Consider the following 26,875-nt stretch of genomic DNA (forward strand, 5'->3'; position numbering starts at 1 on the left):
GACGAGCGGACTGACAGACATGCCAATGTTGAATGACTAAGCTCGTTACGGTGAATGTGAGACGTGTGCTTCTTCATATTAACAAAAAAAAATATAAACAAAATCATTAGACACTAATACCCTAATGCTCGATAAACCATAAAAACTTCATTCAATAATATGATGATATCTTTAGCAAAGCAGCTCTATAACTACAGCAGAGTAGCTTAGAGATTATCTATGACAGAGCATTAGGTAGTCAGTAACAGCTGATCTGCATGCTTGGCATTTCTCTTTTTGTTGTTGCTGGCGACTTTGCCGCATAATTGTTTTCATGGCTTGGCTTGGCCTTCTCCGACTCGGCCTGGCTTGGCCTGGCCTGGCTCCGCTTATGCTTATGCTTTTCCATCGCTGCTGACTCACGTACATTGAACTTTTCACCCGTGTCTCTGTATCTGTGTCTGTATTTGCGGCTGGCGCATTGCGTGCCCATCTTAAGTAGATTTAATGACTTGTTCTTTTGTGCGCAAAAAACTGAAAGAGAATGAAAATGTGAGACATAAATCACATTTATGACGACTGTTGCCGCCCGGTCGGTCGGTCGTTCGGCCGGCAGCTTAATACAGTGGATAGTTCGGCTACATTGATTCATCTGCCTAATGGCATTCCAGAATGCAAATTGCAGAACTGCAGTGGCGTTGACAACAGTTAGATGTGGCAATCATAGATGCCACATTGCAGTTAGATAACAATCGTTGGGATAAATGTGGCATGGGGCATCAAGCGAAGCTAAGTAAAACCAATCTCCAAACAACAAGTTAAGCTTCTTGATATCAGCGCAGCAACTTGTTAACGCCATTCCATTTCCGCCTGTCATATCAAAATAATTATCTCAAAGTGTTGCTTAGACCAACCAAGTCCTAAGAACCATGACCACGATATGCGGCCGCAGCCGCAGCAGCGACAGCAGCAGCAAAAGCAATCAGTAACGGCCGTCGTTTGGTTTGCGTGCGAGGAGGCATTGGTGACTACAACTTGATTTGCCAGAACTAGTTTTACACGCAATCTTGATGGCAATTATGTAATACCGAAATGTGCACTAATTAATATAACATTTCACTTAATTGTATTTACATAAGTTTCGCGATTGCTTATTAATTGGTTGTGTAGCATACATATAAGTGTGTAGACACTATCAATTAGCTGTCGGTTAACCGACCATACGATAATCTACTCAAAATTGACAAGTAGTTTGCGCCATTTGCCTTGATTGCATTATTTTATTGCCCGCGAAATTTAGAACCTTAAAATGAAATTTGAATTCAAACATTACCGACAGTGTGGCGCAATCTATTTGGCAACAGATGGCGCTTCATAGGTTAACAGAGCTGCCACTGCCGTTGTCGATAAGCAGCTATCGATACCTATCGCCGTTGCCATTTACATTCGACAATAAACTTTACTATATGGCCACAGATTTGAGCTCTCAATTACGCGACATAATCCTCAACACTCATGTACCACTAGTATTACCCGATTTTCCCATCAACTGGGAGTGCTTTGACGACTCATTGCAGCACTGGTGCACGCGCTATGACCAGGATGCCAGTCTCGGTTCTCTGCCGGCATTCGAGAGCATGGACGTCACCGACTGCGAGACGCCGCAATGGGAGCGCAAGAGAAAGCATGTCAAGATGTCAATGCAGAAGTTTCTGCATAATTTCACAATGACTGCCGACAAACAGCCCAAGGAATGGGCTGCCTATCAATATGTACGTGCACATGACATACCTCCCAGCTGCTTGAGCGGCATCGATTTCAAGTGCTTCGGATTTGCGGAGCACCAGAACGACTACAGCCTGTGGCTGGGCTCAAAAGGGGCCAATACGCCGTGCCACTATGATACGTATGGCGTGAACATTGTGGTGCAGGCCTACGGCAGCAAATCGTGGTTACTCTTTCCGCCTGAGACGCCACTGCAAAGCACGCGAATTCCCTACGAGGAGTCCAGTGTTTACTGCCTGGAGAACTTCTATGCGCCCGCGCCGGATAAGCTGCAGTATTACGAACAGTTCCAGGAGCACGCTTACCACTGCCTACTACAACCGGGAGACGTGCTGATTGTGCCCCGTCAGTGGTGGCACTACGTGGAGGCGGTGTCCACTTCATTGAGTGTCAACTATTGGGTGCCGCTCAAGTCTGACCTGGACCTGACATTTGATGAGCTTCTGGTCAAGCATGTGGTCGAGAGCTTTGTGAAAGGCGAAAGCAATCAATTGAAACAGTATCTATTGAATCCCAATCAGCTGGGCGAGATAGCCGAATCCGCCAGCTCGCTCTTTAGCCAATTCGAGCACGCAGTCTTGAAGCCGAGCCTGGACAACAAGCGCAAACTATGGGACACCGACTACTTGACTGAGAGCGAGGTACTGGAGCTGCTGCGCAGCGTCAGAGTGTGCATTCGCACCCTGGACGTGATGCCCAAGGAGGCCTATACCCAGCTGATCACAGACAATGCCAAACGACATACGCAAGACAGGCCGGGGCGAAAGGAGGATGCGATAATAAGCTCCACATTAGAGCAGCTGATCAATAGCATGTGTGCGCCTCGCTGCATTGCGTCCATCAAGCAAGAGTTCTTCCGCCGCATGAAGCAAATGAGTGGATCATAGCGCTAGCCCGCTAATCTGAACTAATGAATAAAATATGCAATAGATTACAGAGCTAAGACGGAACGTTTATTGTGATACTTGATTATATGAGATTAAAAATCCAATAAGCATTCATATTTGTTCTATAACACAATTTGAAGCAGAACCAAATGGGAGGGGATAGTGGAAAGGAGGAGCATTAAATGCCATAGAATAGATAGATTCTAAATTCATGAATAACATAATATGCAATAGAGCCGCTGGCTAAACACAGTGCGAAATAATTGGATGCTATTCCTCAGTTTACCAGCCGGGTGGCTTCTGATTCGGATAGCCGCCCTGTTGATGAGCATAACTGCCGGGATATGTGCCATAGTTGCCGGGTTGTGGTCCCTGAGGGAAGCCTCCATACTGATAGGGAGCTATAAATAGAAAATATACATTCGAAAATCTTTTCATTTCAACTTAATCAATCATACGCACCGCCTGGATATGGCAACGTGGCATAGGGATTGAAGCTCTGCGGCATGGGCGGTGGTACATATGTGGGATACGGCACGTTGGCCGAAGCGCCATAGGGCAGCGGCATGTGCACCTGGGCCGGATACGGAACGTTCGGTGCAGGTGCAGCAGCTGTTGCTGGGGCATTTGGAACATCTAAGGAAGATAGAGGAATAAGCTTATAGTGCACATAGAATTAGGTTATCTGATCCACTTACCGCTGCCGCTGCCCGACGTCGAGGCATAATGTGATGGCAGAGCCGGAGTGGCCGGCGGTGCCTGGCGACTGGACTCGGTCGTCAGATCCTTGAGCAGCTCCTCCTTCTCGGTCTTGCGCGCAAACACAAAGTCACTGATCTTATTCTGGAACACAACCAACAGCTGGGTGAGGTCATTATAGAACTTGGTGCCCTCCTGCAGATTGCCAGACAGCTCGATGTAGCTGTCGTAGGCGGTGGCCAGCTCCTGGTACAGTTTGTCGCGGGAGCTGCCGCAGTTGCCCGTCTCGGCCACGAAGGCACCGTGGGCGCTCTGTATGTCAGCGACCAGCGTTGCCTGACGCTCCACGCTCTCCTTGACCTGGGCCTGTAGCGGGCTGAGCACCTGGCCAATGCGGGACAGCGACAGGGCTGGCTCATCGATGGCGCCATCTTTCTGCAGGGCATGCAGAAACTCGTCCTTCATGTTGAATGTGGCCGACTTGAGCTCCAACTCAACAGCATCGCGCTCCGCCTTGATCGTCTCAACGGCCTCCATCAGCTGCTTGAGGCGCTGCACACTGGAGCAGTTGGGATCCACGCTGCCGCTGGCGGATGGCAGCGATTGCTGTATTTGCTCCGGCGGCATCGAGAGCAGCTCAATGCCCTTCTGGTTGGCCTCGAACTTCTGGCGCACCACCTTGTCGGCCTCGATGGCATTGGTGATGACCTCGCGGTACTTCTTGGAATTGGTGCGGAACATTTCGGTTAGCTTGTCGGAGCTGATGCGTGTCCAGCGCTCCTTGAACTGTGCGCGCAGTTGATTGTCCGAGTCGCGCTCCTCATCCAGCAGCCGTTCCGTCTCATCCAAGATCTCGCGATTGCGATTGAGCAGCTCCGGCAAATCCTTCAGCATTGTCTTCAAGTGCTCAATGCCGCCCTTCTCACGCACCTCGTTCGCCTTCTCGCGCAACGAGGGCGGCAAGCCGCTGTTGCTATCAGTCGTCTCCACGGCAGCGGGAAGATTGAGGCTGGCCAGCACCGCGTTCAGGGTTTGAGTTGCCTCGCGCAGCTTCATGATTTCGGTGTTGACAATCTCATTCTTGCGCATATCAGATGCGGTCAGGGCACGGTGCAATTCCACGGGCACCAGGGCGCTGAAGATGTCCTTAAAGTTCGAGGCCATGGGCGTGGCCAGAGGCAGCGGCTTGGCCAGCTGTGCCTTGCCGGGCGAGGCCAATGTGCTCAGCTCCGGTATCATCTCATTATAAATGAATTCGTTGTCCTTGGTGGACTCGGCCAGATTGCGCTTGGCGCGACTGAAGTACTCATCCAGATAGGTCTCGTTGCCGCCACGAGATTGCGCGGCCTTGAACAGGTCGACGGCATTGCGCAGACGGGCGATTTCCTCCCCAATCCGCTTGGCCGACCGACAGACGAGACTCTGGTAAAGCTGCGTTAGCGCATGGAAGCCCGCCTGCTTGCCAGCGACTGTGGGTATCCACTCTTTCTCCCAGAGACGGCGCACCGACTCCTTTTGCATGGCGCGCAGCACATCCGCATAGAACTCCTCGCCCTGACAGCACAGTTTAGCTATGATCTGATCCTTCATATTGTCTGCGCAAATGGAACTGAGCTTAGTATGCGAAGATCTTGCATTTCTTATGGAGAGCTTTACCTTTAATGGCCTTCAGTATGAAGACTTCTTGGGCCTGTGCCACCATCAGGGCCTGCAGTACAATCAGCGCATCCTGACTCAAATCTGGCGTCGGCTCCGAGGGCACAGCTGCGGGTGTGGCGCTCTTCAAGTACTGGAAAATGCCCGCGCTCTGCTGCAACAGTTTTATGGCCAGCTTGAGGCCTTCGTCCGTGTCCAGGTCCTGGCTGGCAGCCACACTGCTCTGCAAGGCGGCAATGTTGAAGAGCACGCACACCTTCTCGTACAGCAGCGAGGTGTGAGCTGAACGATGAAGAGCAACGTGTTCAAACCGGTTCAAGCCTATTGCATCATAGCAGAGTCAGTACTTACTCAGACTGATCTTGCCACCGAAAATGGAGCCTTTGTCGAATGCATCCTTCCACTTGAAGGGTATCTGCAGCTCGCTGGCGGATATCTTTGTCTCCAGTGCGGTTATTTGGTCGTAGTAGCTAAAAAGTAAATAAAAGTGAAACCAAACGCCAACGGCGTTTTATTAGAGACGACGTCATTCGCTTATGCTTGTGTTTACGTCTGGCTCTGGCTCTGGCTCTCTTTCTCTGTCTCTGTCTCTCTCACACACACACACTTGCAACTGATTAATTACAGCTACTTTAGTACTATCAACCGCTATGAGTCATTGCACACAGCATAGAGAACCTACTTACGGCTATCACGAAATGCTATTGAAGAAAGTAAATTGCACTTACGCATAGACGATTTCCAGCGATGTCTCATACTTTTCGAAAAACTTCCAAATCGCCGTATTGCGTTGCTTTGAAAACTCATTTACTGCCTCTGCATACTGCGCCTTCTCTTCGGCACTGGCTCCATTGTAGGTGCTCTGTATTAGATTGTTCAGTGGCTTTATTATGTCCACCTCTGATGGCTTCTTCAGTGGCACTCCCAGTAGTTTGGACATTTTCAATGTGATTTGCAGCAATGCACTATGTTTTTAAGAAATACTATTTAAATTTAATTTGCAGACAGAACCTTGTTTTTCCTTTATTGTGTGCTGCCCCCTATCTCATCAACAGCTGCGGCCAGTGCTGTCGAATTTGTAGGCAATTGGTGAGTAATTGCGTTGTCTGACGCGCTGCTATTAATAGTAGAACATTCCTGTTATATGTGGAGCAGCTCTAAAAGTTGAGGAGCAAGTCTGCTTACAATAGAAGCAATATGATTCGTCATGTCTTTTACATTTTGAATTTTGTGCTATTTTTGCATGACTAATATAGATAAACCTGAGCAACAACAATATAAATAGACTTTAATCCTTATATGCTGTGATTGAGCTCAAATATGCGGCATCTCTGTTAAGCGTCATGTTACCGGCGCCTCTTAATAATGTTGGGATTCTTTTAACTATTGTGACTGATAACAAATCGCCGCCCAGCTGACAACTCTACCATATATGTAGAAAGCATGTCAACTCTAGACACTTTCTATTTTCTGATTGCGTTGTTGTGGAAGAAAACTGGGTGAAAAGAAGAAATTTCTGAAAATATATTAACATTAAATCAAGCTTTTGGAACTAAGAACATAGAAATAAGTAGGAAACTCCTGTGAATTACAAGTGTTAGTGGCTGTGTGCGAGGAGGCGCTAACCACGAATAACGGGACTAAACACTTGCAGTAACTGCAAAAAAAGTCAAGGGAAAAGAAAAGAAAAAAAAATCGAAGAATCCCCTAGCGATGGCTGATGTTGAAAAATTGACAGCCGCACCAGCGACTGATATACCTGTTTCATCTATAAATGCCAACGACACGGTAACAGCGAGCGGTAGCGCGGCCGATCTGGGCACCTCGCCCACACAGGAGCCCTCAAGCAATTCGCATCCTCATGACTCTGAGTACGACACCGCTAGTGATTTAGAGGGTGATTACGACGACGATGAGAGCGATAGCGAGGAGGAGACGGAAACCGACGACGACGAAACCGAGGAGGATGACGATGAGCTTGGTAGCGGTACCGTTAGCGGTAATGGGCTCGATCGCAGCGGAGCCGACAGCGAGGCACAGAAGAAAGTTGATGAGGATCGCAGCAATCCTCAATATATACCAAAACGTGGCACCTTCTATGAGCACGACGACCGCACGGCCGAAACGGAAGCCGACGGCGTTATTGATATTGGCAGCGATGGTGGCCAATGTCCACCGGGTGTGGAGCCCACTGGCGATGATGTGTCCAATGGCAACACTGCCACAGGATCTACGTCGGCTGGACAGACGCCAACCATATCACAGGCTTCGAAAACCATGAAGAAATGGCAGCCAGCTTCAGGCGGTGATCGTTGGTCCCACGATCGCTTCGAGGCTAGCGAGCAGGCGCCCAAAACTCGAGCAGAGCTACTGCAATCCTATGGATACGATATACGCAACGAGGATGCGGCGCCGCGTGCCCGTCGCCGACGACGTTATGGGCGCGGACCTAGCAAATACTCGAGAAACTGGGAGGATGAGCAGGCGTATCTGAAGGCCAGCAACAAGGAACGCAAGCCCCCCCGACCCCAGGACTTCCCGGCACTCAACGAGCGCAGCAGCACATCCAGCAGCAACAACAAAGTGCGTCGACCGCGCAACTCCATTTCGCGCGAGGAGAAGGAGAATCGCGGCGAGCGACGCAACAATCATGCCGCCACTGCAGCTGGAGTGTGCAACGAGAAACAGCACGCCACTGGCTCCGGCTCAATGGCAGGAGGCAAGTCGCAGGAGCCGCGTGAGCGTGAGCCCAGGCAGCGCAACTATGGACGCGCCAATGGTGGCCACAATGCCAACGGACGACAAAATGCCATGGAGTTCAAACAGAAGTCAAATCGTGGTTCACATGGACGCGGCGATCAGCGCGATTATGCGGAGCAACGCGGCGAGCGGGATTACCATGTGAACAGATCAAATGGCAGCGGACCCAAACAGATAATCGATATACAGACACATCAGCAGCAACAGCAGCAGCAACAGCAGCAACAGCAGCCACAACAACAGCAGCAGCAACAACAACAACACAGGCAACCACAGCAGCAGCAGCAGCAACAGCAGCAGCCACAACAACAGCAGCAGCAACCACAGCAGCAGCAACAGCCTCAGCAACAGCAAAAGCATCTGCCATTGGTCACATCGAATCTATCGCATCGTTTGCAACAGGTGCAGCAGCGTAACGATCCTAGCCATGTGGGCAGCGTGCAAATGCACTCGCTGGCCGCGCAGAACCAACAGCAGCAGCAACAGTTGCATCTGGCACAGCAGCAGCAGCAGCCGCAACAATTGCCAGCGGAGCAGCGCAGCGGGCCTAAGCGCTACTCCAGTCTGAGGCGCAGCCAGCACGAGGCCACACAGCAACAGCAACAGCAACAACAGCAGCAGCAGCATCATCTAGTGGAACAGCAACAAATGCAGCAACAATTGCAGCTGCAACAGCAGCAGCAACAACAACAGCAGCAGCAACAACAATCGCAGCTAATGCTGCAGGATCCTCACATGCTCATGCAGATCGCCTACCAACAGCAGGAGCTGCAAGCGCAGCTGCAGACACTGCAATTGGGCCCAGCACCGCCAGCAGCGGTGGCCGCGCCTCAGTCCAAGCAACATGCGCCGCCCGCAGGAGCCTATCCACAGACGCAGGGCGCGCCCTATTATGAGTCGGTGCCCGTGCAGGTGCCTGTGCCGGTGCAGGTGCCGGTGCCCGTGTCAGTGCCGCAGGCACCGTATGTGAATCCGGCCAGCAATGCCTATCTGCCGGCCACGCCAGCGGCCGTGGCCTATGCCCAGGCACAGTCGGCAGCCACGGTGGCGCCACAGCCAGCGCCTCAGGCGGCGCCGCCGCTGTCCACGCAGGCCGGCCAGGCCTATCACCAGAATTATAATACGGTCGGCGGCACCACATATTTCGTGCCGCCGGCCCAGACCACAACCCGCCCCGCTGTGCTGCCCCAGAGACGACCCACCAATGCCATACCCATCCTGCCGCCATCCGAGAAGCATAAGACGCGCACGGCCAAACCGGACGAGGGGGCCAGTGGCAGCGGCAGTGGCAGTGGCAGCGGCGACAACATCGATCACATCATTGACAACATGTTCGTGCAGCGCCCGGCCTTCCAGCCGCCGCCCGCGTCGGCAGCGGAGACACCGAGCGACGATGGCAACAGCAGTGCAACTGTTGCTCAGCCAGCGGCCGTTGACCAGACCCACCTGGTGGCTGCGGTGCCCGGGCAAGAATGAGTGCACGTTTATGCTGATCCGCGGCAGCAGCAACAGTTGCAATTGCAGCAGCAACAGCAGCAGCAGCAACAGCAGCAACAGCAACAGCGACACCTGCGCAGCCATCAAGCACAGGAGGAACTGATGTCCAGTGGCTATGCCCTGCTGCCGCCCCAGATTAGCTACTATCGTGCCCACTAAAGGGCACGAAAAACCCGAAGATTTTGACGAGATTGTTTCTTTAGCGGAAGGGATCTGTGATCCTTGCCCCAACACTCACTCAACCTTTTTTAGAGCACACACATACACACACACACACACACATTTGTAATTAGCGAATAGTTGCACTTAATCGAACTAACTAAGGTCGTTTCGACTACACCCAGAGTTCAGCGTAAGGCTTTCCAAGTAATCCATATATATACTATATATATCTAGTAATAGAAAGTATCAAAAGAATTTTTAACCAGAGTCCTCTCGCTGGCGCTTATTATCTAAATACATGAATATATATAAATATATATAGTCGCATTTTGAAGTTGGATTAATCGTGAATTGTAATTAATCATTGAACATTTGAATTTCAATAAAAGTTGTAACACTTAAAGCAAACCCTGAAAAAAATATGATTATTTTATAGACAATATTAGATCTATTTTGGATCTATAGAGGTTACAAAAAGAAGTAAAGAAATTGAATAACGCTGGCTTCACTAGTGAATATCCTAAACAGAATCGAATTAGCTGATCAGATCAGAATGAATCTCCATTTCAACGAACAATTTCAATACAAAAACATTTATCCTTCTCACAAATATAGATACAAAACTTTTAGATTTAAAATTAAATTTTAATAATTTTGCGAATTCAATTTGATTGACTTATAAGTAACTTTTTAATTGATCCGTAAGGTTTGGGCTAAATATAATGTCAAAAGCCTTTTACTATTTCGAACAATATATTTTCTATATAGATTGAGTTTATATTCAAATGCTATTTCGAAATAATTTCCGTCTTAAAATTTTGTTCTTAATTGATTGTCAAAGTTCAACATACGTCTGATAGTGATTGTATATACACAGTAGAATCAGGTTATAACGACTCTGACGAAAATTCTGGTCCCCAAACAAACTTATATGAGCAGTGTAGTTAAAATGCCTGACCTAGGACAACAAGAATATTATGAACTTAAGACCTACACATAGTACATATAAAAGTAGATTATGATATGAAATCTCCTGCTGATTTGAAATGGAATTGATAATTATTTTTCTAATTTAACTCCACATGGAATGCAATCGGCATTCCGATTATATAGAAAGCTGACTGGTGTATATATATCTCGTCGCTTGGCAGTTTACAACTTCGAATCATTTTGCTGCTGCTCTAGCAGCCGGCGAATGCGACGGAACGACTCCATGAAGATGATATTGAATTTGCGTGCGCTGCTCTTGATGCTGTCCCGATAGGCAGTCGAGTTCATGTAGACGCTGCAAGTTGAAGGAAGCATTTTAGTATGGTCAAAGGACTGTATGGGAGCTGTGAGACATACGCATCCGAGGTAATCGAATAGAAGACACCATAGCCATCCAGTGTCATGGGCGCCACAAAGCCCACGTTGGGCGTAAAGCCCAGCGTGCTGGAGGATAGGACGAAATTGCCACCGCCGCCGGCCTTGGCATAGAGCGGATCATCATACAGAGCGGGTATGTCCAGGTTGTTCTCATAGGCCGCGCACCACAGCCCGAAGAGATGCCTGTCTATGCCATGACCCTTGCGTGCCTCGTCCATCTGATGTCGATGATCCATGACAGCGGCGCGAAACGCCCTAACCAGCTGCTCATCCGTTGTATTCTTGTTGCCGGAGGCCAGCAGGAATTCGTAGACAGCATTCGTGCAGGACCGCAGCGTCTCCGTGCGTCCATTGTAAAAGTGACGCATCAGTGCCGTCTCATAAGTGGGTGCAATCCTGGCGAGAATTACAGATGTTAGACAATGGAAGTACAAGTGGAAAGCACGCATTGTCTTACTCCTGGTGCATCTGGTAGTACGCCCATTGCATGAGCACCTGGACAAAGGAGTCGGGGTGCAGCTTCTGAGTCTTCATGAAGTCCTTGCCATAATCATCAAACACCTCAAAGGTAACGATGACATCGATGCCCTGTAAGGCAGACTCTTAAAATTGCGAAGAGGCTCGAATCGTGGATTCCTACTAACCCTTTCATCGATCTCATGGAGTACGCGCTTAATCTCCGACTTGAGTGTATCATCCAGATCGAACTTAAGCTCCTGCACTTCCACCACTTTCGTTCCATTGGCCTCATTCCAGTTCGGCTCGGGCACCTCCAGGAAACTGAGCTGCATAAACGTCGCAAAGCTGGCACTGACCGTTCCATCGTAGCAGCTGTGCTCGCCCGTAAACACATAGTGTCCGTTCTTGAAGGCGATGATGCAGCTGCTGCGATCCCCCCAGCGTGAATGATAGTCGCCATAGATGCACAGCTGTGACGACTCCTCTGTGTTCTGCGGCTGATGCTCGTCGAAGCAGACGTCTATGCAGGAGCTTTCCACCAGCTTCAGCTTCTGCTTGTTCGCCTCCGAGAGGTTCAACAGGTGCTTGCGGTTCTTGGCCCAGCTGGTGCGGTTGTCGTGGGTGAGCGCGGGCACGCCATCGCCCTCCGGCTCATAGTCCAGCATGCTGCGTATCCGCTGCAAGGCAACTAGGATCTCGGGCGCCGTTAGAATGGAATCGTCCTCGTGCACACAATTAAACGTGAACTGGCGACCCTTGCCCGTGATGGTCAGGTGCGTCGGTGTGCGTCCCTCGGTCTTGGTCAGAAAGTGCTTCTCAATGTGATCCTGCTCCTCGCCCGGCACACGCGACGTCGAATAGAACTGCTTATACAGTGCCGAGGAGTACTTGACCCGGCCGCCGTTCGAAGAGAGAGGCCTGATGTTCTCATTGCGCACCAGATCCCAAAACTCCAGCGAGTGATAAATTTGTCGAGCGAGACTCTGAAACGAATGAGATTCGTTTCGGTGATTGCAAATGATTGGGTTGATGACTGTTAAACCTTGAGCATGTAATCTGGTCGCTCGGGCACGCCCACATGGCACAGCTGGCAGGGCATGGACATGATTTGATAGGGCAACAATGGCAGACGCATCGTGTGATAGGCATAATCCTCCCACCAGCTGCCCATCCAGTTCTTCATGCGAGCCGCGCGCTCCTTCAGCTTCTCCTGCAATTTGGCTCCAATGCCCGTCTCGAACTCCGCAATGATGCGCCTCGTCTCGGCCAGCTCCTGGTCCGTGCCAAAGGGCCGCAAGCCGGCATAGTAACGTTGCAGTGTATCCCTCAGCTCGGGCAACGGCAGCGGTGGCAGCGTCTCGTCAAAGCTAAAGGTGCTCTCATGATTATCACCGATAAATAGGCTGGCACGGTCCATAATAACAACCCAAAATAGCTGTTAAATATATTAACTACATTAATTTCAGTGTGCATTTATTTATCTCTAATCGTCTGTAGATAAGCATATAAGCAGCAGCTGATTACTTTTTCAATTTGTGCTGCATATGGTCCAAATGGTCCAAAGTTTTAACTCTTGGCCAAAGGTCGCTTACAAACAGACGCAGACACACACACAGATATGCATACACATATATAGGCTAATATGTTAATAGGCATTTTGTTTTATTTTACGCTTGATTAGCCTGTTGCTGCGTCTCCATTTTTACTGACCTTCACGTGTATCCAACCGATGCCTCGAAGTGCCGCTAGACGACTAAATACCTTGATGAGAACCAACCCAGCCACAAGCGTTGTCGAGCCCACTTGCGTGTGTGTGCGTGCGTGAGTCTCTCAAGCTGAATCGATTTGATAAGACTGCGACCGATCAGAACGGTTGAATGAACGCATTCTATAGATAAAACATCCACATATACCTATATATACGTACATGTATGTGTGAATAGCGCGGTTAAATGTTTTCATTTTAATGGATTTGCATTTTTGCAATGCATGCGCAATCATTAGTAACCATGGCTCCGTCAACTAGTACAATAAACTGTGACGTCATGCCTCAATTGTCTGCAAGAGAGAAGTGTTTTGAACTTTGTACCCGCCACCCGCACACTGAGATATTATTCTAGAGCTGGGAGTGTTCTGGTTTTTTGCGCTCGTGACACGAACACGACGGAGCAGGATGTTGTTGAGGAATATCAACAAGTTGCATGGGCTCTGAAAGGAATCTAAGAATGAAGAAAAAATGCTAGGGAATGTGATAAGTAAATATTAGTAAAATGCGCAATTGAAATGGGTTAAAACTTTTTAATAACATATATTATTGAAAAAATTAGGAATAATTATTATTTACGTATAAGTTACAAGTTAATTAAATATATTAATTTGCAATTCATTGATAAAATCGAACAAATAATTGCATTTATACATACTATATTTCTCCTACCATTTAATTAGCAATGAACAATTATACTGCCCAGTTGAAAACATGCACATCCTATTATGTTTTAAAATATATTGGTATATTTTTTAGTGGATGTTGGTATTTGATAATGCCAGGTGTTGAACACATGTTACATAGATATGTAATATTTAATTTCAGTGGCCTATAAGTATTAACGCCAATATTTAGTATTGCTGTCAAATTTCTATTGGGTCGCTGGCTTCAATTTTGTTTATGTGCTCCAGCTGTGATTCTAATGCTGCCACACTATCGAACAAGTGGCAACGCCGTTCTGCTTGTTTCGCAAAACATCTGGCATTAATTTCGTGAAATGAGCAAATACACAAAAAACGAATTAAATAGAACATTATATTTTCCCATAACGCTTGCCCAATTAAGTGGCGATTATTAATTAAGCGGAAGAGGCCAAAAAATGCTACCATCGACGGGCCTTTTCAAGAGCTTCGCTTGTCCATACTACAACAGTGCCGGCAACGGCAGCGGCAGCAATGATGAAAACGGCGAAGCGTCCTTCAACTGCAAACGTCCTTTCTGCCATTTCAAGCACAATCGCAAGGGTGAGTGTGTGTGTGTGTGTTTCGAGTTATGCAAACATCTAACGCGCTTTGTTCGCAGACGATGTGGAAGCGACACTGCCTGCGGAATCGGTGCCGGAGTACAAGCCAGCGCCGGTGCCCAAATTGCTCTCCCTGCCACTGCCCGAGATGACGATGTGTGCGCCCAAAAAGAAGCCCAATCTGGAATACCATCCGGAGAAGCCGGCCCTGAATGCTTCGCCGGCGAAAAAACGTTTTGACGAGGCAGCGAGTGCACCCAAATATGTGCCTTCCGTGGTAGCAAATGGAGCCGACGACGAGTGGGTAGAATCTGAAAAAGAGGAGGAGCCAGAAGAAAAGCAACAGCAAGAACAACAGGAAGAGCAAGTGAAGGCCAAATTGGAGACGGAATTGGACGAGTTGGCCAAAACAACCATTGAAATTAAGCCCGAACCACAGGAAGCCAATGAGGACACCCCAAAGAATAACAACGAAAAGAAGACTTCATCGTCTTCGTCCAGTGCTCGCAGCGAAAGCCGCAAACATGAACACAAATCTAGAGACAGTAAAGAGCGTCGCAGCTCGTCCCAGAAAGAAAAAGAGCGATCATCTGGCGAGCACCGTAGTTCCAGTTCCAGCTCCAAACACAAATCGTCATCTTCATCATCGTCTTCGCATAGAAAATCATCGAGCAGTGATAAGCATCGCAGTGAGAAGAAGTCTAGCAGCAAGGATAGAAACAGTTCATCCAAGACAGCAACAGCATCCACAACATCTGCATCATCATCGTCTAAGAGTCGCCATCACAGTAGTTCTAGCTCCAAATCTACATCACGCAGCTCGAGCAGCTCAAAATCCAAATCCTCCAGCTCCAACTCTAACTCTAACTCTAACTCTCACTCCACTTCCAACTCCAACTCCAGATCCAGCTCTGGCAAAAGTACGACCAAAGCCGAAACAGACACCTCAACTTCTATCGAACTGCCAGCCAAGCCGGATGATGACATTGCACTGGATTACGAAATGAATGTGGATGTCTCCGAGGCGGAGATCGTGCGCCAGTGTGAAATGATATTCGATGAGCTGGAGCAGGCGTTTGCCCAAAAGCCTGAAGAGACGAGCACGGAGAATGTGCGCAAGCGCAAAGCGCCCTCGCCGGACATTGAGGCCTACACCGAGGCAGCTACAGCGGCGCTGCAGAAGCGTCGGGTTGCCCATGAGAATGCGGATAAGTGCAAGCCGCAAGCGCCGGTGGCAGTCCACAAGCCGAATCATATACGCAACGCGATGCAGGCGATCTTCGACAGACGGGCCGAGCTGCGACGCCAGGAGAAACTGCGCGCCGAGGCAGATGCCGAGCTGTTGCGGCAGGCCCAGGAGCGGGTGCGCATAGCCCAGGAGGAGCTGCGCGAAGCCCGTGCCAAGACCCTAACACCGCTCATCTCACGCAGTAGCCTGACACCACCAACTCGCATAGGTGACCTAAGACTTCTCTCTACTTATATTTGCTCTATGAGCTTAATCTAATATTGTTCCTTCTTGCAGCACGCACCATAACGCCCGTGGCCAATGTGATAGCCATTGCGCGCGCCAAGAAGAAGATCGAGGAGTTGCAGGCGGAAAAGAAGCCCGCCTTCACAGCTGCCCAGACGTTCAAAGGCGGCACTCGCTTGGCTCACAAGCCGACAGCGGCATTGGACAAGGTGGCGCCTGCAACGGATGTGGCTGCTGCCAAGCCGCCGGTGCTGGAGCCGCAGAGCTCGAAGATATCGTATAACATACGCATGCAGTATTATGAGATGATGGTGAAGCAATGCACCGCTATCTACCCTCAGCTGACTGACGCCTGGGAGCGAGCGCAGGTCGAGGAGCTGGCTGTGTTCAAGAAGTGCAGCACGCCGTCAATCTATAAGAACAGCTGCATGCTGGCCATCAACAAGCTGCGTAAGGAGGCCGTCGAGGCGGGCAACCAGCCCAGTGTGGCCAACAAGACTGTCTCGCACGAGATGATGCTGGGCGGCAAGCGGGCGCTCACCACATCCTGGAGCGTGGAAAAGAAGGAGTGCGTATGCAGGGAAAACTCTTCGAGTTTTCACTAATATTTGACTCTGTCTTTTAGCAAATCGTCGTCGGAGCCCTTTGATACACTCAGTGCGGAGAAGGCATACGAAATGGTCTACGATCTGCGTCTGACCGACGAGCAGCTGGTGGAGAACGGCTTCCCACGGCCGGGCAAGGTGCGCGGCACGGCTGTTATACGCTCCAGCCGGCCGAATCGACGACCCAACGAGACGGAACGCTACTGCACCCGCTGCGGCAAGGTGTTCAATCTGAGCATCTATGACACCAAGTGCACGGACATGTGCAACTATCATCCAAAGAGCACGGGCTATCGGCGCGGCTTCACAGATAATCAGCATCGGTGCTGCCAGCAGCCAGCGGGCACGCCTGGCTGCAGCTATGCCAACTACCATGTCAGCGACTACTACGATCCGGATAAGCTGACCTGCTTCATAAAGACCATTGAGCGCTCGGATGACTATGTGCCCACCAAAAAGGACATTTATGCGCTCGACTGCGAAATGTGCTATACGACGCACGGCATCGAGCTGACCCGAGTGACCGTCGTGGACATCAATGGACGCAGCGTCTACGATGCTCTGGTCAAGCCGGACAACCAAATTGTGGACTATAATACTGTGTACGTATAAGACCGTGAGCTGTATTTGATTGACTGATTGATTGATTCGCTTTGGTTTAGCTATTCGGGCATCACGGAGGATATGCTCTCAAAGGAGACACGCACGCTGCGCGATGTTCAGGCGGTGCTCATGTCCATGTTTCATGCCAAGACGGTGCTGGTGGGCCACAGCCTGGAGAGCGACATGAAGGCCTTGAAACTGATACACGATGTAATCGTGGATACATCGGTGTTATTCCCCCACAAAATGGGGCTGCCCAAGAAGCGAGCACTCAAGACGCTGTGCATTGAAAACCTAAAGCGCATTATACAAGAAAATGGTAAGCAGCTGCCCGACTCTATATCTATGTCGGTATCTATATCCATATCATTGTCATTATCTACGTTCGACTTGCAGAGGCTGGCCACGACAGCGCTGAGGATGCGGAGGTCTGTATACAGCTCATCAAATACTATTTGCGCAACAAGATTAGTTGAGCTGTCCAAGCGGATCGCATTATTTAATTAATGTTTGGGATTGGATTAAACATGTCATCGATGCGGACACATTACATACGATTCGCAATATGTAACTCAACTTCACAGACGAATCCCACACTTGAAATCAAAACGTATCCCATAAGTGAGCCTTAAGATCGAAAACAAATCATTATATATATAAAATGGATATTTATATATAAAATACTAAATATAAACAATAAGACATTATTTTAAATAGTTTGCATTCTCTGGCATCTCGCACAACATCCAGATGCGGTCGAATTCCTGCTCCAGTCGCTTGGCAACCCTGGGCGAACTGGTCACGAGGCAATCTTCACAGTTTCGGGGCAGCATCACCCAGTTCATGGAGCCAGTTATGCAAACGGTCAAGGCCTTTGGCATCTTTTTTCGCGTGGCAATGTATCCATCGATGATGCAGAACTTGTGATGCATCGTCATCTCACGCATATTTCTTTGTATTACAGATAGTCTGCGCAGCAATACGCAATTGTCGAAACACTCTTGTATCAACTCATAGTTTTTGAAGCAGACCACGCGCACTCTCACTCCACGCTCACTGGCACGACGCAGTGCGTCGGCAATGTCACAGGAGTCCATCAGATAGATCGCCACGTCGATTGAATACTGCGCCTGGTCTATGGGGTCAATGATATATTTCAGTTGCCTCCTTAAGCAGCTGGCAGCGTCACATTTCGCATCGGGCGTTTTATGCAGCAAAGAACGATTTCGGAAATACTGAAAGGAAACGATCGCAGTCTGATTTACGCGCTTTCCGACGCGATCCTTCGTCCACTCCCGCTTCAGTTTGGCATAGTGCACTCTCCAATTATTTGGTTCATTAAAGCATAGCTTTATGAATTTTATTAAATAGTACAACATTTTCGACTTTTCGTTGTTTGTAGTTGACAAGTGCAATGGCAGATTTTCAAAAGCGATTGAAGGGCTGCCACCTTGTAATAAATGCGGTATTGCCAGCTTGGAGCGTAACGGCTTTGCAAGCTGCAAATGTTGGCGTTGCCAGTTTATGCTATTTAACATACTTCATACTGCCTGAATCGATGTGAAAGTTTCTTTTGTTTATATGAAAATTTAATTAATTGGAAATGTCTTATTTATTTTATAGCAAAATCCGGATTCCATTGGCTTCCAGCTCAATGTTGTTATCAACAGCATTCGAACGTAGTTATAGACGACTAAGTTTTCTCGCAAATAACAAAGGAAAAAAAAAAAAAGAAAACTTCAGCTTTGTAGGTGCCACAAAAAAAAGCTTCATAAATCGCAAGTTTTATAACTTTTCTTTTTGTAATTTGTAATATGTATCGCATAGACTTGTTGCTGTAAAGAGTAGAGTAGGTGTAGCTGTCCATGCTCGCTCGTATCATTTGGAACGAGAAATTTTAAAAGGTTTATATGGAAACTATATATTCCTGATTGGTATTAAAAGTCTATACATTTATAATTTGAATATGTTTGCAGTTTCACACTACAGTTAACAGAGTCTAAGCTCATTCACATGTAGATAGAAACAATAAATACATGTATGTGTGTTCCTTAGAAAACTTGTTCATATATTTCATTGAGCCAAAGCATAAGAAAGGATATACAATATTCGCTATGATATAGCGTTTTGTTCTTTCATGTTTGAATGTAATTTAAATCAGATTTCATGTTGTACTCGATATATTTTTCAATTATACGCGCAACGGCTGTTGGCAACAGCTGCTCACCAATATTGTTGTTGTTGTTGTAATTGTTTAACAAGTATAATGTTTTAACAAGTAGTTGCTGCGTATCGAACTTTTACGCCGTGAAATTCTATTACTCAAAAACAAAAGAAGAAGAGAGGAAAAATCGAGTAAAAGTTTTTTTTTTTCCGTACTTTTATTGGTATTGGCTCAGTAATTCGTAGTAATTGTTTCCGCCGGACTTTGATTGGTCGTTTTTTGGTTGGCAAATGGATGAATAGATGTGACTCGAAGTAGTTGGAGAAAGAGGAAGAGACAGGAGTGGGTTAGCTGGCAGCAGGACTCCTTCACACATAAACCTAACGAAATGTAAATAATATTAGTGGTACTTGGCAATGACAATGTGCATATGTGGCCCAAAAAGCCGAAAGACCGCACATACTGCAAACAAAACACACGCAAGTGACGCCTCGAGGGCTCGCAGGGGGAACGGGCCTAAAGGGCGCCCGCCGAAGGGCTAGTGCGCAAAACAAACACAAGACCCAAATACAAACAACACAGACACACACACCCACCTACACATATATATACAAATACTAAGAAGCTAGAAAAACAAGTGTGGATGGGAGAGCACAAGTGGGGCTGGGCTGGGGGCTAAGTCAGTGCTGCTTGACTTGTCCCTCTGTCACACATTGGGCGACCTGGCCAGGCGGAAGTATACTTAAGACCGTCGAAATAGAGGCATTAAGATCTTTACAGTTAATCCCTTGAGTAAATGTTGGCTCTATGTAGGTGTGTGTGTGTGTGTGTGTGTGTGTGTGTATGTGGTCGCGAGGACATTGTTGTGCCAATACACAAACATACACACAACCATAGTGTATACACAGTGAAAAATGTGGTTAACAATAAAACAGCATTCTGTAGGTGGAACACTTAAATTTAGGGCAACTAACTTTATTGTAAATTGAGCTGCTTAGGCATACTAAATACTACATATTAATTTAATAGCAATTCGATTAATAGCTCTTCTAAAGAATTAAAAGTAAAAGCTTTCCAAATGTTCATTGAACTGACAAAACACTTAAAACATACATACATATATGTATATAGAATCACAGTTAATGTAACTTTTTAAAATATGTTAGTGAGCATATTTATGTTAAGTTCCTTACAGATTGTTAACTTCAACCGGGTTCGAACCTGTGACTATTGACGTCCCTGTGATCACTGTTGTGCCCTCTGTTAAGCAAGCGTCTTTACCACTGCCCTGGCGACATATGCAAGCCATTACTGATAAGTTTAGAGGATTAGCTGTGTCTTGCATTCGTTTGCAATGGCTCATATTTATTTTAAGAAATGTCAAATATCATTGAAAAGGCATTCTTAATATTATAAACAAATAGTATATGGATTTCCCATCATTAATACCGCTTTCGGTCGAGATACTGTTCTGGTTGAGTTTCGAACTCACGCAAACATGCGTTTCAGGCAGTCAGTGCAGACGTCTGGCCAGTGTAAAGCGAATAGATTGATAAGCGTGCCTTGAGTGACGCATGAGGATGCGAGTTCGAGGCCCAACTAGGTTCTAATTTTTAATTTATTTTTTAAATAGTTCATAAAACTACTGGAAAAGTATGTTTAGTTTCTTAAACAATTTAAACGGTAATAATAATAATTAATTAATAATTATTAATCTATTACTTAAAATGTTCAAGAAATTATGCTAACTCAAACTTAGTTTAGCACACTTTAAATTGCATCCACATGCACTTCTCTCAGTGTATGTTGTCTAGTTGTTATTTAGCTTAAGCACATTCCAAAAAAAGGCTTAAAAGCTTGTACACATATTCATTTTTTGGGGGTCCCGTGAGTTGCTGTTGTTGCTGTTGTTGCGGCCGTTGTCCTGCGACTTGGGCCGCGCCTAATGTTTGCTACTGAATATTTCAGTTAACCAGCGACAATGACAACAAAAACAACAAAAACAACAACAACAACAACGGCAAATGCCTCTCATGCGTGCAAGTTAAGTGCTTAAAGCATTTAGCCTAACGATTTTGGCTTTTAATTTGCACTTTCAGCTAACAGCGGTGAGCAGAGCCCGGAGCGCGGAGGCCGGGTACAGGAGGCGTGTCACGTATTTATTTAAGCAAATTGCGCAAAAATATTAAAGCAGGCGAAAAACTGAAAATAATGCGTGTGCCTGCCAGAGCAGCTGCCGAAAGCAGGCAAAAACCTTTTTACAACTTTTCTAGAGCCACAAAGTGAAAAAAAAAAAAACTGTTAAGCAGCAGCCCCGCCCACATATAAATAAGGCCAAAAAGGCAGCAAAAAAGGCGCAAAGAAAACAAGGGCGGAAAGCGCAAAATAAAGTCATCACAAACATATTAGCAGCGAAAAACACCTGAGCAAATAGATTTATATGCACGATAAAGCACAGAGTAATTTCCCTTAGATCCTGTCGCCTGTGCTCCCAGTGCTCCCCACCTCCTGCCCGACGCCAAGTGCAGCACATTTGCCACTCGGCCTGGCGCTCGCCTGTTGCCTAAGCCACAAAATAGCTGGGGCCCAAGATAACATCACTTTATTGTAAGAAAGTTAAAACACAGAAATGCAAGCCAAAGCCAAAGCCAGAGCCAAAGCCAAAGCCAAAGCCAAGTAGCCCAAAACGGTAACTGCGTGTGGCTGTCTCCCTCTCACTCTATCTCTCCTACTCGCACTCTTCCTCTCTCTCTCTCTCCCTCTATCTGCCATCCCCCACAGTGTGCGTGTGAGCAGGCACTTAAAAAAAATGCCAAATATAAAAATGCCGACACATGCTCCAAGCCAAAAATCATACAGATAAATGTGAGAAATTCTATATGCTCTACCTAAAGATATATATGTTATGCTTTATATATCTAAATAAAAGCTACTTTAAAGTCCGAAATACTAGTATTATTTTAAAAATTACTTCAAAATTAAAAATTACCTATTATTTGCTTAGCCATTATTTGATGTTGATAATTTCCTTTCTTTTATTCATGGACAGTTAAAAGTATATTTCCCATTATTATCATAAATTGCCAATGAATTGCAAACCTAGCTTTCATTCGAGGTGCTGCATATATTTGAATTGTTAGCATATGTATGTATCAACTGTTAACATAATATGATAACATGATTAGCAACTGTTAAAATATATGGCTACTGTAAAAATGTACTCAAGCTGTTAAATATTAACTGTGGTCAAAAGCTGTTACCGAACAATATGCAATAGCTAAGCGACTCTAATGCAGTGTATATCTAACAGAGCGTATAAAAGTTTTTCGATGTCATTTTGGCATTGGTTTACGAGCGACTTCCTTTTGTTGGGTGTGAAATTATCAAAATTTACTTGAAGACGCGCTAGGTGGAGGTGGAGCTCGAATTCGAACTCGAACTCGAAATCCCATGAGAAGCTGCTAACAATAAGGCCAGGCGGCCATGGGAGTTGAAGCTGCAACATGCAACTGAACGTGCAGCACGTGCTGCAAGCATGTGACACTAGGGCTATCCGCGAGAGAGAGAGAGAGAGAGAGAGACAAAGTGGTAGACGGAGAACGCATAAAGTTCTACGAGGCGAGGTCAGCCCAGGCCATTAGCAGCTAAAATGCTTGACAAATAATTAGGAAGGCAAGAAGAAGAAAATAATAAAAATAAAATAAAAATAGCGTAGCTCGAAGGACACATGAGTGATGACCACTATCGAAGGATGTGGTCATGTATATATAGAAGGGGATATATCACACAAATTGGCATTGCTCAACATGGAAGTCAAGTGGCTTTTGGCTTTTTGCTGTCAAAGATTTGTCGCGCACAAGTAGCAGAAAAAGAAGAAGAAGAAGACGAGCCAGCGAGGCAGTAGCTGAAAAAAAGTTAATTGCAGTTAATGACGACATTAATCACAAGAAAATGAAGCCCAGCGCCGTTGACAATAAGCGCCAAGCGACAAATGAAGAGCCAGCGACAGAGACAGACAAGGGGGCAGACGGGAAGAGGAGAGAACAGAAGAGAACAGAAGAAGAGGCGTCTATTAACACCGATACCCAGATACACTTTGTGCACTACAAAGGCAATGTGGGCAGCTAGGAAGCTGGGAGTTGGGTGGGCGTGGCGCAACAAGCGAACAGAACAACAGGATGCGAGTAGGAAAAGCAATTTCACTGCGAGCTTCCTTTAAGACAAATAAGTCAGCCGGATCAAAAGGACCTTTCAGGCGTGGCACAATAGAAATGAATTATAAGCGGGAAAAGCCGGTTGTAGCGCAGCTGGAATAAGGGGGGAGGGGTAGGGGGTGGCAGGGCGCGAACCAACCGGCGCAATGTCAGCGATAATAATGAACAACAACTATGCAGCCATGACGAATGATGCTGCTGTCCTTCTCACACTCCCATTCATTGCCCTCTCTCCCACTCCCACTCCCACTCCCACTTCCACTCTTTGTCTGTCTCTTGCGCTCTCTGTGCAAGCAGCTAAAAGTACAATAATTGCCGCCAGATGGCGCTGCGTGTCCAGTGCTGTTAGAGACAATAATCGTCAGTTTGTTTATTATGTTTGGCAATCTGCAGATTAAACTCGCTTTTGATTTAGGTGTTACATTTGAATAGAGCTTAATGCTTGATTATATAAAGGCTTTTCTAAAGACTATAGCTTACATTTGTGTTATCTGGTTTGAAGGCTATTCATTAAAATAACTGCAAATTAACTTTTGAATTCGATCAATGAAAAATTACTATATAATTATTGTAATACTAATCTGGGCAATTTTAATTATTTTAAAAATTGATCCTTAATGTTCAGCTAATCAATTTCCCTATGATATTTGATCGAATTTCCCTCTAATTTGTGTGGGCATTTGCTAGAGGAAATTTATTTTATTTGATAAACAACAAAATTTCCTTTTCACCAAAGGCAAAGGTGAATTTGAGAGAGTTGAATTCACAGGAAAAAGGAATCCAAAATAGTATTTGGCATAAAGCTAGCTAGTATATTCATTAATAAATAGTACAGATAAATCGATTAAGCAAATTGTAATTGCCTTTACAATTTGTTGCTTTTGCATGAAATTCAAATTCGAATTGGAATTCGAATTCGAGCGAGAACAATGCGTTAATTAAACGCACGCAGTTGCCTAATGAGCTCGCCATTGATTGTGCTGATAAATGATAACAAGCGATACGAAGAGTACAGTTAGATGAAGTTGGTGCTGAAGCTGGAGCTGGTGCTGGCCGAACTGGGCAGGTAATGAGGAGCACGTCTTTAGCAATTGCCGCACGAATGCGCTTGCAGCAGCTGCTACGCCATTTCCTCTGGAATGTGCGTCTATGTGTGTGTGAGTGTTTGTATGTGTGTGTGTGTGGGTGCGAAAACAAAGATGTCTGTGGAATTTATGCAACATGAGAGCGTCTATAACTTATCCAATTATAACTCAATAAACGCGACAGCCCAAAGCTCGCCCCTCACATGCCAGCCACGCCCTGAGCAGGCCTGATGGGCGGCGGGCAGCCAATAGCGGGCGTGGCTGTTCAATAAGAGGCAGCTCCTGGCTCCTGGCTGCTGACTGCTGGCTGCTGGCTGCTGGCTGGCTTAACGCAGCGATTACAAGTGCCTTCAGCTTGTAATCCACTTTTGGAAATGCAGCCAGTGCCAGTGCCAGCTACAGCTACAGCTACGGCTACGGCTCCTTGGGCAGGACGAGTGCGTCCTTTGCCTGTCTTCTAGCCAAGCAGCCAACCAGCCAGCCAGCATGACAGCCACAAATTGAAGATGACAAAATGTCTAAACAAGCAACCTCTATAGCTATGTGTGTGTGTATGTGTGTGTGTGTGTGTGTGTGTGTGTGTGTGTGTGTGTGTGTGTAAGCATATCTAGCGGAATAATCAATAAATTACACACCTGTCTGGCCACAGCAAATGTATATATACAGCAAGCACACGCTATAATGAACAGCTCAATTGCTTTTGCTTACGGCGAAAATTTGAAAGGAAATTCATTTTGCTTAACTTCATTAAGTTGATGAAGTAACGAGCTTAAGCTTATATAAAGACATCTTAAACTAGGCATTGCGTTTATCTGATTAGCTATATTTATAATTATTTTTTTAATCCAACAGCTAAAGCTTTAAAAAATATTTTTGAACTATTGATATCTAATACATCAATTTTTTTTTTTTTTAATACATATTTTATAATTCTTGTTATATTAATTATTTATTATAAATATTATTACATAAACTACTTATTTTTTTGCCTTAAATATATATTTATATTTTTATTATTTATTTATTTATATTAAATTTTTTTTATTTATTTTTTTTTTTTTATAAATTTTGCTTTTTCCAGTGCTTTTATATTTCTTAAATCCTTTAAATACTTTCCCGCTCCCCTATTTGCTTTCAGTAGCAGATTTATTTTTGTATATATATATATTTTTTTTTTGTTCATTTATTCCCTTAAATGTTTTGCATAAATACAAAAAAATGATATTTATAAAAACTTCTTTAACTATTTCATGTAATTAGCAACGCTGCTGCTATAGCTGCTGTTCGTTCCAGTCAGCTTTCACTGTAGCTGCAGCTGTATGGCTTAGACTTCAGCCAAGACGTAATATACATACACATAAATATACGTGCATATATATGTGTATGCACATATATATTCGATTATCTATATAAAAATATTTTCCAAGAGATTCCGACAGCGCATTCCGCAGGTGCCATTCGCCAACGCGACCCGCTGCAAGATGCCAATGCCGACGCTGGCAGTGTGGATGAAGGAGCTCTGGGCAGTGGACTCCGGGCTCTGTGGCTGTGGCCGTGGCTGTGCCTGTGGATGGGGCTGTGCCTGGCTCGACTTCAATATTTCACGCTGGCTAAGTTTTCGATTGTGTTGGGCTAGCGGCTCGGCACTTGGTGGTAATTGTCCTGCCAGCCACTGGACTTGCACATTGTTAAGCATTTGCAGCAGCACGGCTACGGCCATGGCTCTGGGTCCACCTAGCAGGCCAGGACTCTGGGCCTAGCTGCCGGCTGCCGCCTGCCGGCTCCCGGTTCTCGGCTTCTGGCTTCTAGCTACTGGCTCTTGGCTCTCGGAGCTGAGTGAGTATTTGTGCGTGCCATTCTGACAGGCAGCGCTGGCAGCAACTGAATTTTTGATTTATGTGCATTACTTATGCTTTTACTTAGTTGTCTCTCCCCCCACTCCCGCACTCCCGCACTCCCCCACTCGCGCCCTCTCCCTCACTCGGCCATATTGCCGACTCTGTTTGACGCTTATGCTCGGAGCCACCAAATTGATGCTAAGTGCTGGGGCGCGCGTGCGAAATGGGTTGAGCGGCAGAGCCAGAAGCAGCAGCAGGAGTAGCAGGAGCGGCAGGAGCAGCAGGAGCAGCAGCAGCAGCACCAGGAGCTGTAGAAGCTGCCAGCCACAGCAATAGATACACTCAGCGAAAAGCTATGCTCAACTGTTGTCTTAGCAGTTGCTTTAAATATATTAAATTGAGTTTTAAGGTGAGGACATATTTCCATTAAAAGCAAAAATTATATTGTTAATATAAGAATAAAAAAATTTTTCTTTAAATAATTAATAATAACTAATACGATTTATATAAATATAAAATAAATTTAAAAATGTAGTATGAATAATAAAATTTAATAAAAAATTGAAAAAACTGTAACTGTAAAATAAAAAATATTTACAAGATTAAAAAAGTTATAGTTTATGCACAAA

At 46.2% G+C, this 26,875-nt stretch overlaps 6 protein-coding genes across 8 annotated transcripts; 3 read left to right on the plus strand and 3 right to left on the minus strand.

Moving 5' to 3' along the window:
- Positions 1 to 1,394: 1,394 nt before the first annotated feature.
- On the plus strand, positions 1,395 to 2,765 carry HSPBAP1 (HSPB1 associated protein 1). Its single transcript, XM_089463115.1, has one exon. The coding sequence runs from the start codon at positions 1,446 to 1,448 to the stop codon at positions 2,649 to 2,651; it is 1,206 nt and encodes a 401-aa protein (XP_089319241.1). The 5' UTR covers positions 1,395 to 1,445; the 3' UTR covers positions 2,652 to 2,765.
- On the minus strand, positions 2,696 to 6,245 carry ALiX (programmed cell death 6-interacting protein-like protein AliX). Its single transcript, XM_018017695.2, has 6 exons — positions 5,735 to 6,245; positions 5,358 to 5,476; positions 5,007 to 5,288; positions 3,350 to 4,945; positions 3,114 to 3,287; positions 2,696 to 3,052 (listed from the first exon to the last, which is right to left on the minus strand). Exons 1-6 carry the CDS (start codon positions 5,944 to 5,946, stop codon positions 2,934 to 2,936), a joined length of 2,502 nt encoding a protein of 833 aa, XP_017873184.1. The 5' UTR covers positions 5,947 to 6,245; the 3' UTR covers positions 2,696 to 2,933.
- Positions 6,246 to 6,413: 168 nt separating this feature from the next.
- btz (CASC3 exon junction complex subunit) lies at positions 6,414 to 9,742 on the plus strand. Its single transcript, XM_089463112.1, has one exon. It carries the CDS (start codon positions 6,720 to 6,722, stop codon positions 9,240 to 9,242), a length of 2,523 nt encoding a protein of 840 aa, XP_089319238.1. The 5' UTR covers positions 6,414 to 6,719; the 3' UTR covers positions 9,243 to 9,742.
- Positions 9,743 to 10,049: 307 nt separating this feature from the next.
- Positions 10,050 to 13,899, minus strand: CROT (Carnitine O-octanoyltransferase). 3 transcript variants are annotated; one of them, XM_089463113.1, is made up of 8 exons: positions 13,690 to 13,899; positions 13,180 to 13,491; positions 12,963 to 13,087; positions 12,295 to 12,687; positions 11,438 to 12,235; positions 11,251 to 11,381; positions 10,773 to 11,189; positions 10,050 to 10,710 (listed from the first exon to the last, which is right to left on the minus strand). In XM_089463113.1, exons 4-8 carry the CDS (start codon positions 12,667 to 12,669, stop codon positions 10,578 to 10,580), a joined length of 1,854 nt encoding a protein of 617 aa, XP_089319239.1. In that variant the 5' UTR covers positions 12,670 to 12,687; positions 12,963 to 13,087; positions 13,180 to 13,491; positions 13,690 to 13,899; the 3' UTR covers positions 10,050 to 10,577. The 3 variants fall into 3 exon arrangements, with proteins under 3 accessions (XP_089319239.1, XP_017873186.1, XP_089319240.1); XM_018017697.2 differs by having other exon boundaries at positions 12,963 to 13,106; XM_089463114.1 differs by lacking the exons at positions 12,963 to 13,087; positions 13,180 to 13,491; positions 13,690 to 13,899 and adding an exon at positions 12,777 to 12,932.
- A 42-nt stretch (positions 13,900 to 13,941) lies between these two features.
- LOC108620758 (uncharacterized) lies at positions 13,942 to 17,652 on the plus strand. Its single transcript, XM_018017687.2, has 6 exons — positions 13,942 to 14,264; positions 14,323 to 15,720; positions 15,789 to 16,305; positions 16,363 to 16,944; positions 17,005 to 17,264; positions 17,342 to 17,652. Exons 1-6 carry the CDS (start codon positions 14,120 to 14,122, stop codon positions 17,419 to 17,421), a joined length of 2,982 nt encoding a protein of 993 aa, XP_017873176.1. The 5' UTR covers positions 13,942 to 14,119; the 3' UTR covers positions 17,422 to 17,652.
- On the minus strand, positions 17,595 to 18,810 carry LOC108620773 (mitochondrial cardiolipin hydrolase-like). Its single transcript, XM_018017709.2, has one exon. The coding sequence runs from the start codon at positions 18,481 to 18,483 to the stop codon at positions 17,650 to 17,652; it is 834 nt and encodes a 277-aa protein (XP_017873198.2). The 5' UTR covers positions 18,484 to 18,810; the 3' UTR covers positions 17,595 to 17,649.
- Between the last annotated feature and the right edge of the window lie 8,065 nt (positions 18,811 to 26,875).

Source organism: Drosophila arizonae, chromosome 2, assembly GCF_054131065.1.
Source record: "Drosophila arizonae isolate 15081-1271.41 chromosome 2, UAZ_ARI_1.0, whole genome shotgun sequence".
Classification (NCBI taxonomy): Eukaryota; Metazoa; Arthropoda; class Insecta; order Diptera; family Drosophilidae; genus Drosophila; species Drosophila arizonae.

Coding starts and splice junctions, on each gene's coding strand:
- HSPBAP1 (XM_089463115.1), top strand. CDS start 1,446: ATGGCCACAGATTTGAGCTCTCAATTACGCGACATAATCCTCAACACT.
- ALiX (XM_018017695.2), bottom strand. CDS start 5,946: ATGTCCAAACTACTGGGAGTGCCACTGAAGAAGCCATCAGAGGTGGAC. Junction 5,289..5,357: donor CGGTGGCAAGATCAGTCTGA/GTAAGTACTGAC, acceptor TTCATCGTTCAG/CTCACACCTCGCTGCTGTAC. Junction 4,946..5,006: donor CATACTGAAGGCCATTAAAG/GTAAAGCTCTCC, acceptor CCATTTGCGCAG/ACAATATGAAGGATCAGATC.
- btz (XM_089463112.1), top strand. CDS start 6,720: ATGGCTGATGTTGAAAAATTGACAGCCGCACCAGCGACTGATATACCT.
- CROT (XM_089463113.1), bottom strand. CDS start 12,669: ATGGACCGTGCCAGCCTATTTATCGGTGATAATCATGAGAGCACCTTT. Junction 12,236..12,294: donor GACCAGATTACATGCTCAAG/GTTTAACAGTCA, acceptor CATTCGTTTCAG/AGTCTCGCTCGACAAATTTA. Junction 11,190..11,250: donor TACTACCAGATGCACCAGGA/GTAAGACAATGC, acceptor AATTCTCGCCAG/GATTGCACCCACTTATGAGA.
- LOC108620758 (XM_018017687.2), top strand. CDS start 14,120: ATGCTACCATCGACGGGCCTTTTCAAGAGCTTCGCTTGTCCATACTAC. Junction 16,306..16,362: donor TGGAGCGTGGAAAAGAAGGA/GTGCGTATGCAG, acceptor TCTGTCTTTTAG/CAAATCGTCGTCGGAGCCCT. Junction 16,945..17,004: donor ATTGTGGACTATAATACTGT/GTACGTATAAGA, acceptor GCTTTGGTTTAG/CTATTCGGGCATCACGGAGG.
- LOC108620773 (XM_018017709.2), bottom strand. CDS start 18,483: ATGTTAAATAGCATAAACTGGCAACGCCAACATTTGCAGCTTGCAAAG.